The sequence below is a fragment of the Sinocyclocheilus rhinocerous genome, unplaced genomic scaffold (assembly GCF_001515625.1).
Source record: "Sinocyclocheilus rhinocerous isolate Xijiao unplaced genomic scaffold, SAMN03320098_v1.1 scaffold565, whole genome shotgun sequence".
Taxonomy (NCBI): domain Eukaryota; kingdom Metazoa; phylum Chordata; class Actinopteri; order Cypriniformes; family Cyprinidae; genus Sinocyclocheilus; species Sinocyclocheilus rhinocerous.
In genome coordinates this window covers 12,179-25,935 of record NW_015646384.1, presented here as the reverse complement: position 1 = coordinate 25,935, position 13,757 = coordinate 12,179, and the positions used below count along the sequence as shown (strand labels likewise).

The 13,757-nt window shown below is 35.2% G+C and overlaps 1 protein-coding gene across 1 annotated transcript in view; it reads right to left on the bottom strand.

Annotated features, from left to right (window-relative positions):
* The window catches only part of LOC107707738 (DNA (cytosine-5)-methyltransferase 3B-like), a gene marked incomplete at its 5' end in the record, with an annotated part of 40,092 nt that overhangs the window by 16,294 nt on the left and 10,041 nt on the right, over nt 1-13,757 (bottom strand). Inside the window, 5 exons of the mRNA XM_016511826.1 lie at nt 1,367-1,508; nt 2,132-2,239; nt 4,159-4,317; nt 5,148-5,267; nt 9,495-9,638. Of these exons, the coding sequence (XP_016367312.1) occupies nt 1,367-1,508; nt 2,132-2,239; nt 4,159-4,317; nt 5,148-5,267; nt 9,495-9,638 (673 nt within the window). The remainder of the gene's footprint in view (nt 1-1,366; nt 1,509-2,131; nt 2,240-4,158; nt 4,318-5,147; nt 5,268-9,494; nt 9,639-13,757) is intronic.

Below are 13,757 nucleotides of genomic sequence, written 5' to 3'. Positions count from 1 at the left end.
CAGCCATGCTGATATAAAGCCGGTATCGCTCGAGTACGAGAGTGATATTGCTCATATATATATATATATATATATATATACCCCTAGGTATTTATATGTAAACTTTGTCTTGTGTGGATTCATGTTACCCTCTTATTTTGAATTTTATAATGGATTGGTATCTGTTGATATTGAATATAATTTTACATTTAGATTACCTTTCTAATCATCTAACATACACTTGAAATTAACCTTAAAAAACACGAATATTTTAATAACACTATTAAATGTAATCTTAAAAAAAAAATAGGCCGCAAGTCTTGGAGCTCAACTACAGTGAGACTACAAATGAATTCATAACATTCCCAATTTGATAATTGGAGAAAAACTTGACCAACAAGTTACATTACTTTCCTGTTGCTAACACTTCATATGACTTAAGTTGGCAATGCTTGAAATTCTGCCAGCAGAAACCACTTTAACGGTTTAAGTGCGTTTTTATGGGTTTGTCTGTTCATGTGTCATGTTGGTTCACGTTACCCTTTTATTTAGATATTTTGTCTTTTATTTTGATAGTCTGTGTATTCGGTGACCAGAAAAAGAGCATTTGTCTAAATGTCATTGCATTATTAGCAAAATAACAAACCAAGTGGCTTCTAATGCTAGAGCTTTTCTCAGAGCTAACTTCACTTTTCTAATCTATTTTTGCTTTTAACTAACTAACTCATCTCAAGGCACGATATATCGATACTACATTGGTTGCTGGCCAATATTAGAAAAGCGCTAATTTTTGGCAATTATTTATTTTAAATATGTCGTGCTCATTTTCTGAATTTTTACATTTAGATTACTTTTGCCTTCATCTAACTATCACCCAAAGTTAATCTTTAAAAGCACAAAAAATTCAATAATATTGTTAAATGTAATCTTTATCAAATCTCAAAATGAATATGTATTTTCATACTGTACATCATAATGCTGTGATGCCTAAATTCATGTCTGGTTTTAGTCTTTAGTGTTTTATTATAATTGTATTTATACAAAACAGTACCGAATTTTAATACTGTCCATCTATCATTTATTGGCCATAACAAAAATATTTATTGTATAAATTGTTATCAGCCAGAATTGCCTTACTTGTGAATCAAAACTGTAGCATATGTTCTTGGGCTATAGTTGGTTAAAATAAATTCTACATGGATCAATATTTTGTAATACAATGCACTGATATTCATGCATTTAAACTGTGCTCACGATAAACACCCTATTGTCATATGCCTTTGACCGTGTTATATTTGACCCCATGTTGAACCTTTTTACTCAAGTAGTTTTTTTTACAAAGGATCGGGTGTGAGTTCTAAAAGAGAGTCATATGACATGTGCTCACCTGCGTTCTCTCTGGGTTTCAGGCCCTCCTGACCTTTGGGCAGAAAGCCGTTATGAGCCCAGTCGAGCGTGGGCTTTATCTGTTCTTCAAGACTGTCTGACTCACATGGAGGAAAAGTCTTTTCTGCTCGTATACTAGCCACCTGAGGACACACGGACAGCGGGAGAACAGTATGTCAGAGTAAGTGTAAGAAAACAGAAACCGTCCAGGTAAGTCTCCAGTGCAATAAAATCAACTATGTGTACTGTGTCTAAAATAACACATTCAGTAAGACTATCCTCTTCGTGGAAATGGAGACAAATTGCAGATATTAATCATGCTGTATAGACTGCGAAGCAGGGGGGGTACAACAACAGGGAGAGAGTGAGACAGAGAGAGAGAGAGCGATAGAGAGGGCGAGAAAGTAAAGCACAGCCAGTCCTGTTGTTCTGGTGCATGTCTGGACTTGGATGCTTTTGTTAAGTTTGTTAGGAGGTACGATTCACAGAGAGATAATTAAGGAACCTATGGGGAATTCCAGACTTTCCAGATGAGTGTTTGCCCAGTTTCCCGTTTATCTCACACAAAAACACATACACACCTCAGAATGTACAAGTAAAGCCCATGCTCCAAGCTTTCAGAACAGCAGGTGCAAATTTGTATAATTATCCTCTATTAAATGTACTAAAGATGTTGTAAACTGCATTGTTGTGTCTAACTGCCCATAGGCAACAATTGTCTTTAAGTGTTATAAAACAATGAACAGAGATTGATCTCTGTTCTCACCTCCAGGGCTTGGAAGATCGCTCTGCGGTAGGAGGCCAGCTTGGTGTAGGATGACTGGTTGAAAAACTTTGGGAAGGCTGTGATGCAGTCGAGTTTGTCAGCAGACACCTGCAAGATACACGACACCAGGGTCAGAAAGTAACCAGGGTTCAAGGCAAGAATGCTTGAAATTCAAAACATGGCCTTGTAATTAATACATGTTGTTATAAAATTATATATATAATTTTACTTACTCTCTCTATATATTTATGTATATACAGTAAACCCAAAATTTATTTAGACAAATTCAATATTTATCACATTATCAGTTTATTCACTATAGTTTAGAAAATGGTAATAAAATATGACAAGAACTCAGAGTTAAACTGTGTCAGAACAAATTCATCTTGATAATGCCATCCTTCTATTAGGTTGAATAGATGTCAGCTGTTAAATTTAAGTACACAATTAGATAATACCAATTTAGGTCAACCAATTACCAAGCAATGCTTAATTTTGTTCAGTCTGTGGTGTAAAAAGGTCGCATTGGCAATTAAAGAAAAAACACTTAAGCAAAACATGGTCAGGTCAAAGTGTCTGAATAGTTTTTGGTCCCAAATTTTTATCAATTTAACTGGTAGTCCACTGTATTAAAATTTTTTGGGTATAACATGTCACAGTTTACTTAATTTTGCTATCCTCACTTACATAAATGAACTACCTGCACCCACTAGTAAAAAATAAAATAAAAAATTATATCTGGTGTCTGAATAATTTTTGGTTTGACTGTATGTACAATTTACACACAATATACACAATGTACAAAAACAGAAAATATGACTTCATGTTTAATTTAATTTTATATATAATAACAATAAGAAATTTTGCAGAGAATTTTCTTAATGAATTTATTTAAGTAATCAGCTACAGAGGGAAACTGTAAATTTCAGGCACTTTTGTTTCACAATTCATATAACAGCAGAGCTATGGTTCAAACTAGTGATGTCAGAAGTACCTCAGTATCAAATAATAACTTCAACTAGATAAAAAAAGTCAAGACAAACATTAGGTTGGCTTGAGAAAGCCTACCTTGAAAATTTGAAGTAGTTATAAAAGCTTGAAGTTTGAATAAGTTGTAAATTTTAAAATTTAGATTTGCATGTTTTTAACATGTTTCTAACATGATTAGCATGATACTAGCATGTTGTTAGCTTGATTAGCATGTTGCTAGCATGTCGCCAGAATGGTTCTAACATGATTATCATGATGTTAGCATGTTGCTATCATGACTAGCATGTTGTTAGTGTGTTTAAGCACATTGTTAGCATGATTAGTGCGTTGTTAACATGTTGCTACATGTCGTTATCACGTTGCTAACATGATTAACATATTGCTAGCATGTTTCTAGCATGATTAACATGTTGCTAACATGTTTCTAACATGATTAGAAACATGTTAGAAACATGTTAGCAACATGTTTCTAACATGCTTAGGTTGTTGTTAACATGTTGCTACCAAGTCGTTATTACATTGCTAACATGCTTAACATATTGCTGGCATGTTGTTAATTTGTGCTGGAGAGTACCACGCCGCATGCGTGGGCTGCTGCTGATGTAGAAAGCATTGTGGTACTCTCCATAATGGCGGAAGATGGTCACTTGGAGAAAAATAGTTGATTAAAGTCATTATTTTTGTTTTCATTGCACACAAAAAGTATTCTCATAGATTTATAAAATTACGGTTGAACGACTAATGTCACATGGACTTTTAATGATGTCCTTCCTTTCTGAGACTTGAACATGTCAGTTCCGTTGCTGTCTATGGGAGGGTCAGAAAGCTCTCGGATTTCTTCAAAATATCTTAATTTGTGTTCTGAAGATGAACAAAGGTCTTACGGGTTTGGAGTGACATGAGGGTGAGTAAATAATGATATCATTTTGGGGTGAACTATCCCTTTAACATTAAAAAAAAGAAGTATGCCATTCAATAGCATTTATCAAGTACTGCTGTATTCTGGTATTCTGACAACGCTTTGTTTTGTTTGCTACCTCTGAGAATTTCCCATCGCCAAACCACTGTAGCCAGCGCATGCCGTGGGAGGCCTGCCTCTTCCCTGTTGCTCTCCAGGTCACCACCATCCCTGGCCACCAAGAAAAGCCCTTTATCTTGCCCCAGACTAACTCTCCAATACCAAAGCCTTTATTATCCTGAGGAGCAGAAATGTAAATGAGACACAGTTCACCATGATTTCATATTTTCTGTTCACTGAAACCTGTACCAGATTTGAACAGGAAGGAGTCACAAATTTCAGTTAAAAATGGCATATGAGATTTCTGTTCCTTACACAAAATATGGCTTCTTCCTTACTAGTTTTATGGTGCTTTTCAGGCCTTTTTGTTCCTTTTCAGCCTGGACATTCTGCTAAATAATTTATTTTGTGTTCCACAGAGAATGAAAAATCATACAGGTTTCAACTCGTAGATTTTAATTTACGAGTGAACTATCCCTTTAAATAAGACGGACAATTAACATGATCACTGCACAGATTTCTTTGATCCTGTTACACAAAAAAGGACAATAACATGCTCTGTAGCACTCAGAGAGCTGGACTGAGACACTGAGCTTGTCTGAGCATGACTCTCAATCAATCAGGACCATTTCAACAGCCCTGTTGTTTCCTCACCTGTGCAAGTGTCTGTGAGTATTTATGAGTCTGTGGTCAACAGTGACTTACCCAGACGCTACAACCCACAAAACCCCCTTTCAAGACCTTCACGGTCTCTTTGTCATGGTCATAAGTGCTCTCTAAACGCGCAGCTGCCTGGCTTATTGACACGCAAAGGAGAGGATACACCGTGAGAACAAAGGCTGTTATCTTTGCATTCAAACAGAGTAGTTCTATGAGGTTACTGTTACATGTCAAAGGCAGGTGGACAAATATAGATACTCATGTGTTGTTTGTGCATGAACATAAAAAGGAACGGTACATGACAGGATAGGTGGATAGGGGTGTGTGTGTGTGTGTGTGTCCTGGTACCTTGTACTCAGGTTGGCTGACTGTGTCAGTTGTCGAGATGGATGTGGTGCTGCTCTGTGCGGAGTCTTTAGAGTCCTGTTCCATGAGTTCTAGTGCGGGACCCTCAGGAACATTAGAAACCTACAAACACACACAATTACAAGTCTAAGTAAAGCTAAGCAAAATAAACCACAAAACATAAAACACACACACACACAAAAAATCTAAATAGTTACAATGAAAGTCTATGGGGCAAATGTTATACAAAAACCCAAAACAAAACCCAAAATAAAACAAAAAATAAAAACACAAAAACAACAAAACAAACCACCCCCAAACATAAACAAAACAAAAATAAAATAAATAGAAATAAATAAAAACATCATAAATACATAAATAAAAAATAAACAAAACAAAACAAACCCAACCCCAAAACAAAAGACAAAACACAAAATAAAGCATTACAAAAAACAAAACACATCAAAAATAAAACAAAAATAAACAAAAAGTTACAATGATAGTTACTATAGAAGTCTAGGGGGCAAATGTGTAGCTTCTGCTCTCGCAGATTTCCAATGCAACTATATTTCTGTCAACATGTTTTATGTGTGTTTTTACAAACTGTGAGACAAGTCAAAATTATTTTTTGTGGTAAGAGATGGCATGCCACTGTAATGTCAATACAGCTTAAGTTGAATTTAGGGCTGGACAATAATTCAATATCAATATGTATCTAGATATAATTTTTTTCAATAACGGTGATATGATTTTTAAACACATTTCCGATATTTCGATATACATTACCAGTGTTTCCCATACATTGATTTATTTGTGCCGTTTGACTTCGTTGAATAAACATGAGCACTGCACGTTTCAAAATCAAAAAATGTCGCGGGTGTTTTATATAAATGTATCTGTGAAGGGAACCGACTGTCTTCAGAAAAGTTTCGATGGCATTTTCATTTGATCTGATAAAGTAGCATTCATGAGCGGAGCTGCTTTGATTACAGCCATTACTGGAGAAACCGCTAGTTCTATCACTCTAAAAGCGCCTCCTGCTAGCAGAGCATGAGTTTTCATTTTAAATAAGCCCGTCTCCAGCAACATTTCCAGTTTTTGTTGTTCAATTTTTTTGTTTTCTGCAGCGACTCGGAGCACTTTTCATACCCTTTTTTCTGGCTGAAGCACATTTGTTTCAATCTATAAGAATAATCAGCCTACACTACCAGTCAAAAGTTTTTGAACAGTAAGATTTTTAAGGTTTTTTTTTTTTTAAGAATTCTCTTCTGCTCACCAAGGCTGCATTTATTTGATCCAAAGTACAGCAAAAACAGTAAAATGTTGAAATATTTTTACTATTTAAAATTGCTTTCTATTTGAATAGATTTTAAAATGTAATTTATTCCTGTGATCATACATAGGTAAATTTTCAGCATCATTACTCCAGTCTTCAGTGTCACATGATCCTTCAGAAATCATTCTAATATGCTGATTTGCTGATTATCAATATTTAAAACAGTTGAGTAAATTTTTTTTTCAGGATTCTTTGATGAATAGAAAGATCCAAAGATCAGCATTTATCTGAAATAAAAAGCTTTTGTAACATTATACACTATTCCATTCAGTATAATTTTTATTATTTTTTTGGGAAAGAAATTATAGAAATTTATACTTTTATTTAGCAAGGATGCTTAAAATTGATCAAAAGTGATGATAAAGGCATTTATAATGTTACAAAAGATTTCTATTTCAGATAAATAGTGTTCATATCGATATCGGAATTATATCGTATCGACCGAAATTAAGAAATATACCGTGTTATCAATTTTGGCCATATCGTCCAGCCCTAGTTGAATTTAACCGAAAATAGTTGCACTGTGGAACATGGTAGCTGGTTTTAGTCGGTCATGCCCTGTTTTGCCAGCAGAACCCTTGACTGGTCTTCCAGGGGTGTTTTTCTGAACTATCACAGTACAATGCATTGTAGAATAAATTAAAACAAACTAGTCATGTAATCTCTGTCAATAAAACCATGCTGGTTCATAGGGTTGTCATTAAAAAAACAGCAAACGCTTCTACTAATTAATTGGATTGGGATTTAATTAATGTCAGAACATTAATGTAATTAACAAACATGGCATCTAAGGACTACTTTATTTCTATTTTACTCTATTTTATTCTCAGCTGTTTTGCTTTAATTCCAGCTTTTTGATTACCTCTTATGTCACTCCAGGTGCTCCTGAAAGATACTGACACACTAGAGTGCATTGAAACTCAGCACTTTCATTCACTTGTCAAACTATGTACTGTAAAAAGACATATTGTAGAATGAAATTCGTATATATTTGGAATATGTAATAAAAGTTATAGCCTGCACTGCATGTTAGCTTGCTTATTTTGCATAAGTGCATAATCTTTAGTCCACGTCATTCTAACGAGAAGCTACTGTATGCTTCTAACCACAAGTCGAGAATTGTAGTTGTACTGTAGATAACTGAACTGTAGTTCCAACCACACAAATTTGTGATGCTGTTTGCAAATGTTCATTGATAATGACTGAACTTGTGATCATAGCTGGCTAACAATGCTTTTGGAAAACACATATCAGATCCCTACCAGCCGGGTCAACCACCTAAACTAGCTATCTAATATTTATATATTTGATGGTTATATATATACTGTTAGGGCTGGGTGATATGGCAAAAAAATTTAATCTCGATTTTTTTCAGAACATTTGCCCGATTTAGATTTTTTACAATTTTTAACTAGTGAACTAGAAAATGCTACTACAACATGATTCAAGTAACTTGTTCTTTATTAAACTTCTATTTAAAGAAAATTCTATTCCAAGTGCACCACACGTGAAGTTGTCAACATGATGTAAATGTTAAACAAATCACTTGTTAAATATCTTTGCAAAAAAGATGCATGAACTACAACTACATCTTGTACAAACTTGTCTTACATATATTATATGTTCAGAAATAATACGAGGAAAATGCTTAAAAAAATCTCAAAAGTCAAGGTTATTCAAATTCAAAATGACTGAAGGTACAACACAAGTAGACAATTATTAACTATAAATGTTCTGTAAAAACAATGAAAAGCAGCTTTCAGCCTGTCACCATGATGCAAACATGAAATATCAGGAATACAGTATTCATATATCAGGAATACAGTATACAGTATATACAGTATTCGATTGCGCTGCTTTTCTATTGTTTTTTTCTATGTAAACATAGGCTTGTTTGACTGTTGCGCTTGCGTCTCTTGCAGCGTCTCATGCATGAAACGGCATTAAAAACACAGCGCTCAAGTTAAAAGAAGTTCACTCCTATCTTCTTGCATGTTTTTCCTATTCCACTGCCCGCATTGCATCTTTGTCAACACAAAAGCACATTCTATATGAATGGCATCTAGCGATATGAGCGCGTCACATGTGAGCGGTTAATCATGTGCACCGACATGTGGTTGGATCGTTCTTTTCTCTTTACTGTTATCATTGGCATATTGTCAAAGTGTTTAATTCTAAGGCTTGGTAATATTTTATTCAAAATCGTGATTCCTTGATTTCTAAAAAATAAAATTGCGGCAAAACATTACATTAGAATTAATCGATAAAATCGGAAAAATCGGCAAACCTCATAGGCGCCGATTTATGTTTCTGTCGATGGGTGCTCAACCACACTGTCTGAGGGAGCACAGAGCCATGATCACTATATGGGACAATAAACCTGCTACAAGCAGAGAGATTCGTGCTGATGCCCTCTCGTATTACAATGCTTGACATTTGCCATTAAAATAACGCCAAAAACGGCCTCAAATTAACTATGAAAATGAGAATAAAGTCGTACAAGCTGCAATCCATTTCTTACTGGTTAAAATGAATGGAGACTATCTCGTGTTTTTCCGTGGGTGCGCGATCATTTCCGTGGGTGCTCGAGGGATCGGGATCGGCGCCTATGCCCAGCCTTATACACTACTGTATATATTTTATTGTTTTGCAAATTCTCTCCAAACCATAATGTCATACACACTTTGTCTGTCTTTGCTCATCTCATCACAACACAGACAAAACAACTATGGAAAAAAGTCATAACATATTGAAATAGAGGGGGGAGGGGCTGATTTTCCATACTTGAATTTCCAAGACCACTGTTTTGACTGGCTGGGGTACAGGCAACTTCAGATGTCTGACAACATAAAGACAGTGATCGACAGCTCGACTTAAAGCTGTTGAGTAAAGTGTGAGGAGCTGACAGTGGCATGACAGCTTTAATCTGCCGCGAGGGTGATCTCTGTATGTCGGCCTTGATTTCAGTGTGTCTGACAGAATAAAAAGGCTTTGTGTGTGTATGTGAGTATTACCAGGTTGTTGTGATCCTGTTTGCTATGTCCCCCCTCTCTGTTGCGGGGTTTACTGTGAGCTGTCAGTCCTGCCTGAAAAATAGTCCTTGGACGAGGCCTTTGCCGCAGACCCGCCTCACAACCGGACCCAACGTCAGCCTTTTCCTGAAACCGTAATACTGTGACAGTTAGCTGATGCATATGTAGAGCAAATAATAATTAGTTTGGTTTGATATGCCAATTAATTGTTTGACTTTTATGGGTTTTTCAATGGCCACTATCACTACAGTGTATGGTGGCTTTTTTTTTTTTTATAACTGATAATTGATGTCAATTAATACTTTTTATTACACACACACACAAACACACACACACACACATATATATATATATATTGTTCATTCCAGTGTGTTTCGCTTAAAACACGAGTTCTGTCATATTCTGTGATTGTCTCTGACAAGCGCAAGCCCTCACATGTCGCGCTGTGTGAAGTAGAAGTACAGGCTGAATGGGTTGTCAACACATACATGTATGGCCAGATGAGATGCAAACTACGTTTTCTCGACTGGATAACCAGTCTCGCTAGTAAAGTTTTGATGGATGAAAACTGCAATCAAAGTAAAGACGATTGCGGTGGCGTACAGGAGTCGTACAGTAAGCACGCGTGAGTCCGTTATAATAAATGCGTGCATGAGTGCTCTTGACGCACAGATCATACATTGTATTTATGCACAGGCACAGACATTTCCGTACATTCACGTTGTTTCCACACACATTCACGATAATGTTTTGATTTGTCATGTTTATGTTGCTGTGTTTAGTTATACGGAATGGATCCGTGTACTGTAGATATATGCAGTCAGCAGGCGATTGGTTTAGGTTTTTTTTGGCATCTCCATGTGGTCCTGTTCGGTATCGCAACTTGGCTTCTCTAAAATGTAAAAAAGCTCTTTGCTGTTGCACTGTACACATACTATAAAATTCAGATTTTTTTCTTTCTTTCATATGTGCTTATATTGGCTCCTTATATCATTTGGTTCTTTGGTGTCCTTTTGGAGTTTCTAAGTGTCCTTTTTTGGAAAGACATCTAAATTTATCTTGAAAAAAGCTTGCAGAAGATATATTTTTGAGAATCACCCTTCAATCTTTTGGTTTACTTTACTGAATATAGCAAAGGATGGCAAAATAAACATTTGAAACAAGATAAATGATCTATGCTTAATTTCATGAAGTGTGCGATTAATCGCGATTAATCACAGAAAAAGGATGTGATTAATTAGATAAAAAAAATTTAATCGATTGACAGCCCAAATATATATATATAACACTTAGACAAGTGTCATTTTACAACAAGGTCTCATTTGTTAACATTAGCTAATGCATTAACTAACATGTATGGAAGAGGATTAGGGCCAAGCAATAATAAAAAAGTCATTAAATTACAAGAAAAAAGTTGTTAAATTTCGAGAGAAAAAAATTCGTTACATTTCGAGCAAAAAGTCTAAATAAAATGTTGAGAATAAAGTCATTAAATGACAAGAAAAATGTTGTTAAATTTTGAGAAAAAAAACTCGCTAAATTTCGAGAAAAAGTCGTAATTATATATTGAGAATATACTCATTTAATTACGAGAAAAAAAGTTGTGTTTTGAGAAAAATAGAGAATAAACACACTCGTGTCATTCATTTCATCTCGTTGGACAAAGTCAAATAGCGTCTGCAGTGGCGAAGGTTGGAGAGTAATGCGCAGAGACATAGCGTGTGATGCGATCGACTAGGGTTTGAAACCGTCTTTAGCCGAACTTTTCTTCCTTTTCTCATCACATATCACATCGGAAAAGTGGTAATCAATTGCTTAACGAGTGTTTAATAATAATGTATTAATTAGGCAGGTTAAGTGTTACTACAGTAAATCCATTGTAAATATTGATTTGTGGATTGAAAAGTAATCTAATTGGATTGTTGTTGCAGTGTTTCTCCTGTTTTCCGCGTCAATGTTGTTGAGAATTGCAGCGCTGTTTCATCTGCCTTTAAACGTGTTTAAATCACAGCAGAGTCTGTGGTTTGTATCGGAGAGCTCTGCTCCAAACTCGAACACTTCTTACAGCTCTGTTTAGTGGTTTGTTTGTTTGCTTGTTTTATTTGACAAAATTTAAAACATAATACAAAAAAGTCCACAAAGACTAATTCATACATATAAACTGTCGAGGATAAAATACACAAAAAAGCCTTCGGCTTATTTCCATTGTGGTCCTCTGTATTTAAAAAATATGGACGAATAAATCATAAATGGAGTGTTATCCACATCAGGTTCAGAAACTCACCACACAAACTTCAAAACATCAATGATAAAACAACCATTTTTTAACTTCCCCTCTAAAAATACTATCAACTTGTATCTCTTGAATACACCCAGGTAATTTAGTCCAAGCAACAGAGCTAGTAAATAAAAAATAATTTTTTTTCCCATTTCACTCTTAAACCTACAAAAAGGGGTCATATGATGCGATTTCAAGTTTTCCTTTCTCTTTGGAGTGTTACAAGCTGATTGTGCGCGCGAGAGAGCACATACCAGCTTCATCACTGTGTCTGTCACGTGACTCTGTTCCCCTTTCGGGCTCTGTCTTTACATTTATTTTGAAAGATGAAGCTCGGGATTATGGTAAGGGGCGTTACATTTCCGACGAGTGCTTGGGTCAGCTGGCCAATCAGAGCAGACTGCGCTTGTCAAAGGAGGGGGCTTTGTAGAAAACGAAGCGTTTGAGAGTGGCGGGGCATAGAGGACCTACAATAATGTACAGTATTTGAAAAATAATGTGTTTTTTGAACATTAAAGCATGTCAACATATTCTGTTACACCAAATACACCAAATAATTATCTTTAAAAAAGCATCATATGACCCCTTTAATATCTTAAACACCATCACCAATTTAAAAAAAGTTACCCTGATCGAGTTGCCTGATCTAGACCTGTCAGCAAGTAAACACATTTGTTCTGACTTTGCGCTGCGCTGTCTTTAGGCAGAGCTAATAACGGGTAGTGCTGTACTGCTTTTAGTGCACTAAAGACAGCACATATGAGTTACCAAATTGTTGTCACTCACGTTTTACTGATACATCTGACCTAAAATTTAGTGCTCTCACCTTGTGTTGACATTGTGAAACTGCATGATTTGTAAATTATGATTGGCGGGCCACATATAATAGCCTACATTTCAATAGACATTTACACTAAGTGAAATTTAACGACTTTTTTCTCGTAATTTAATGACTTTATTTTTAACATTTATCTTTACTTTTTTCCCTCAAAATTTAATGTCTTTTTTCTCGTAATTTAATGAGTTTATTCTCAACATTTTATCTAGACTTTTTTTCTTGAAATTGAACAAGTTTTATCTTAAAACATAACTATGGAAGAAAAATAATGCCATATGTCTTTGAACACTTCATGCACTTTATGATATTATGTCAGCATTAATATATAACCATCAATACCTGTGCACATTTTCTTACCTTTTTTGTTATGCAAACACGCTTCATAAATGCTCAGATAAAGAGCCCAAAGAAAGCAAACACTGATCTCCTTGATAGTGTTTTCAAATTAAATATTTTCAATAAAACATCAACATTCAAACCTCTGTAATTATAGAAGAAAAATAATGACATATGTCTTTGAAACAAAAAAGCACGTTGAATAGCACTAACTGAAAAAATAATGCATTGCATTAACAGTGCTTGCATTTTAATGCCTTGTATTTCCAGGGCTTGCATTTTTAGGTCCTGAAATTTTACATAGTTATGTATTTAAGCTGTGAATATTTCTATTCAAAATATTTCACACACATTTTGCTAAGTAGAAGTTTTGATTATTGGGGCCAGTATAAACATGTGGAAAAGCTGATAATAATAATAATTAATAATAATAATAATAAATCCAGTCGGTGGAATTGTCAGACGGTCCCTTGTGTGCGATAACGCGTCACTGCTTTCTCCGGTTTAAATTTGAAGCAATAATACACCTAGGCGGTTTTGAACTCCTAATTTAATGTTAATATAAAGTGGTTGCATATTGTTAAAACTAATCGTGGTATTGATATCTTTGTAGGACTGTTGACTCTATAGATTAGTGGTAAGGGAAAGCAATTATAAAGAAAATGCAGTGCGTTGCGTTCTTCTGACCTCATTTGTTTGCCTGTATATAGTTTGCATAATCATCAATAAAGTGTATTCTGAGATCTGAGGTCTTATATCACTGTATTAGTTCACTGAGGCACTTTACGCCTCG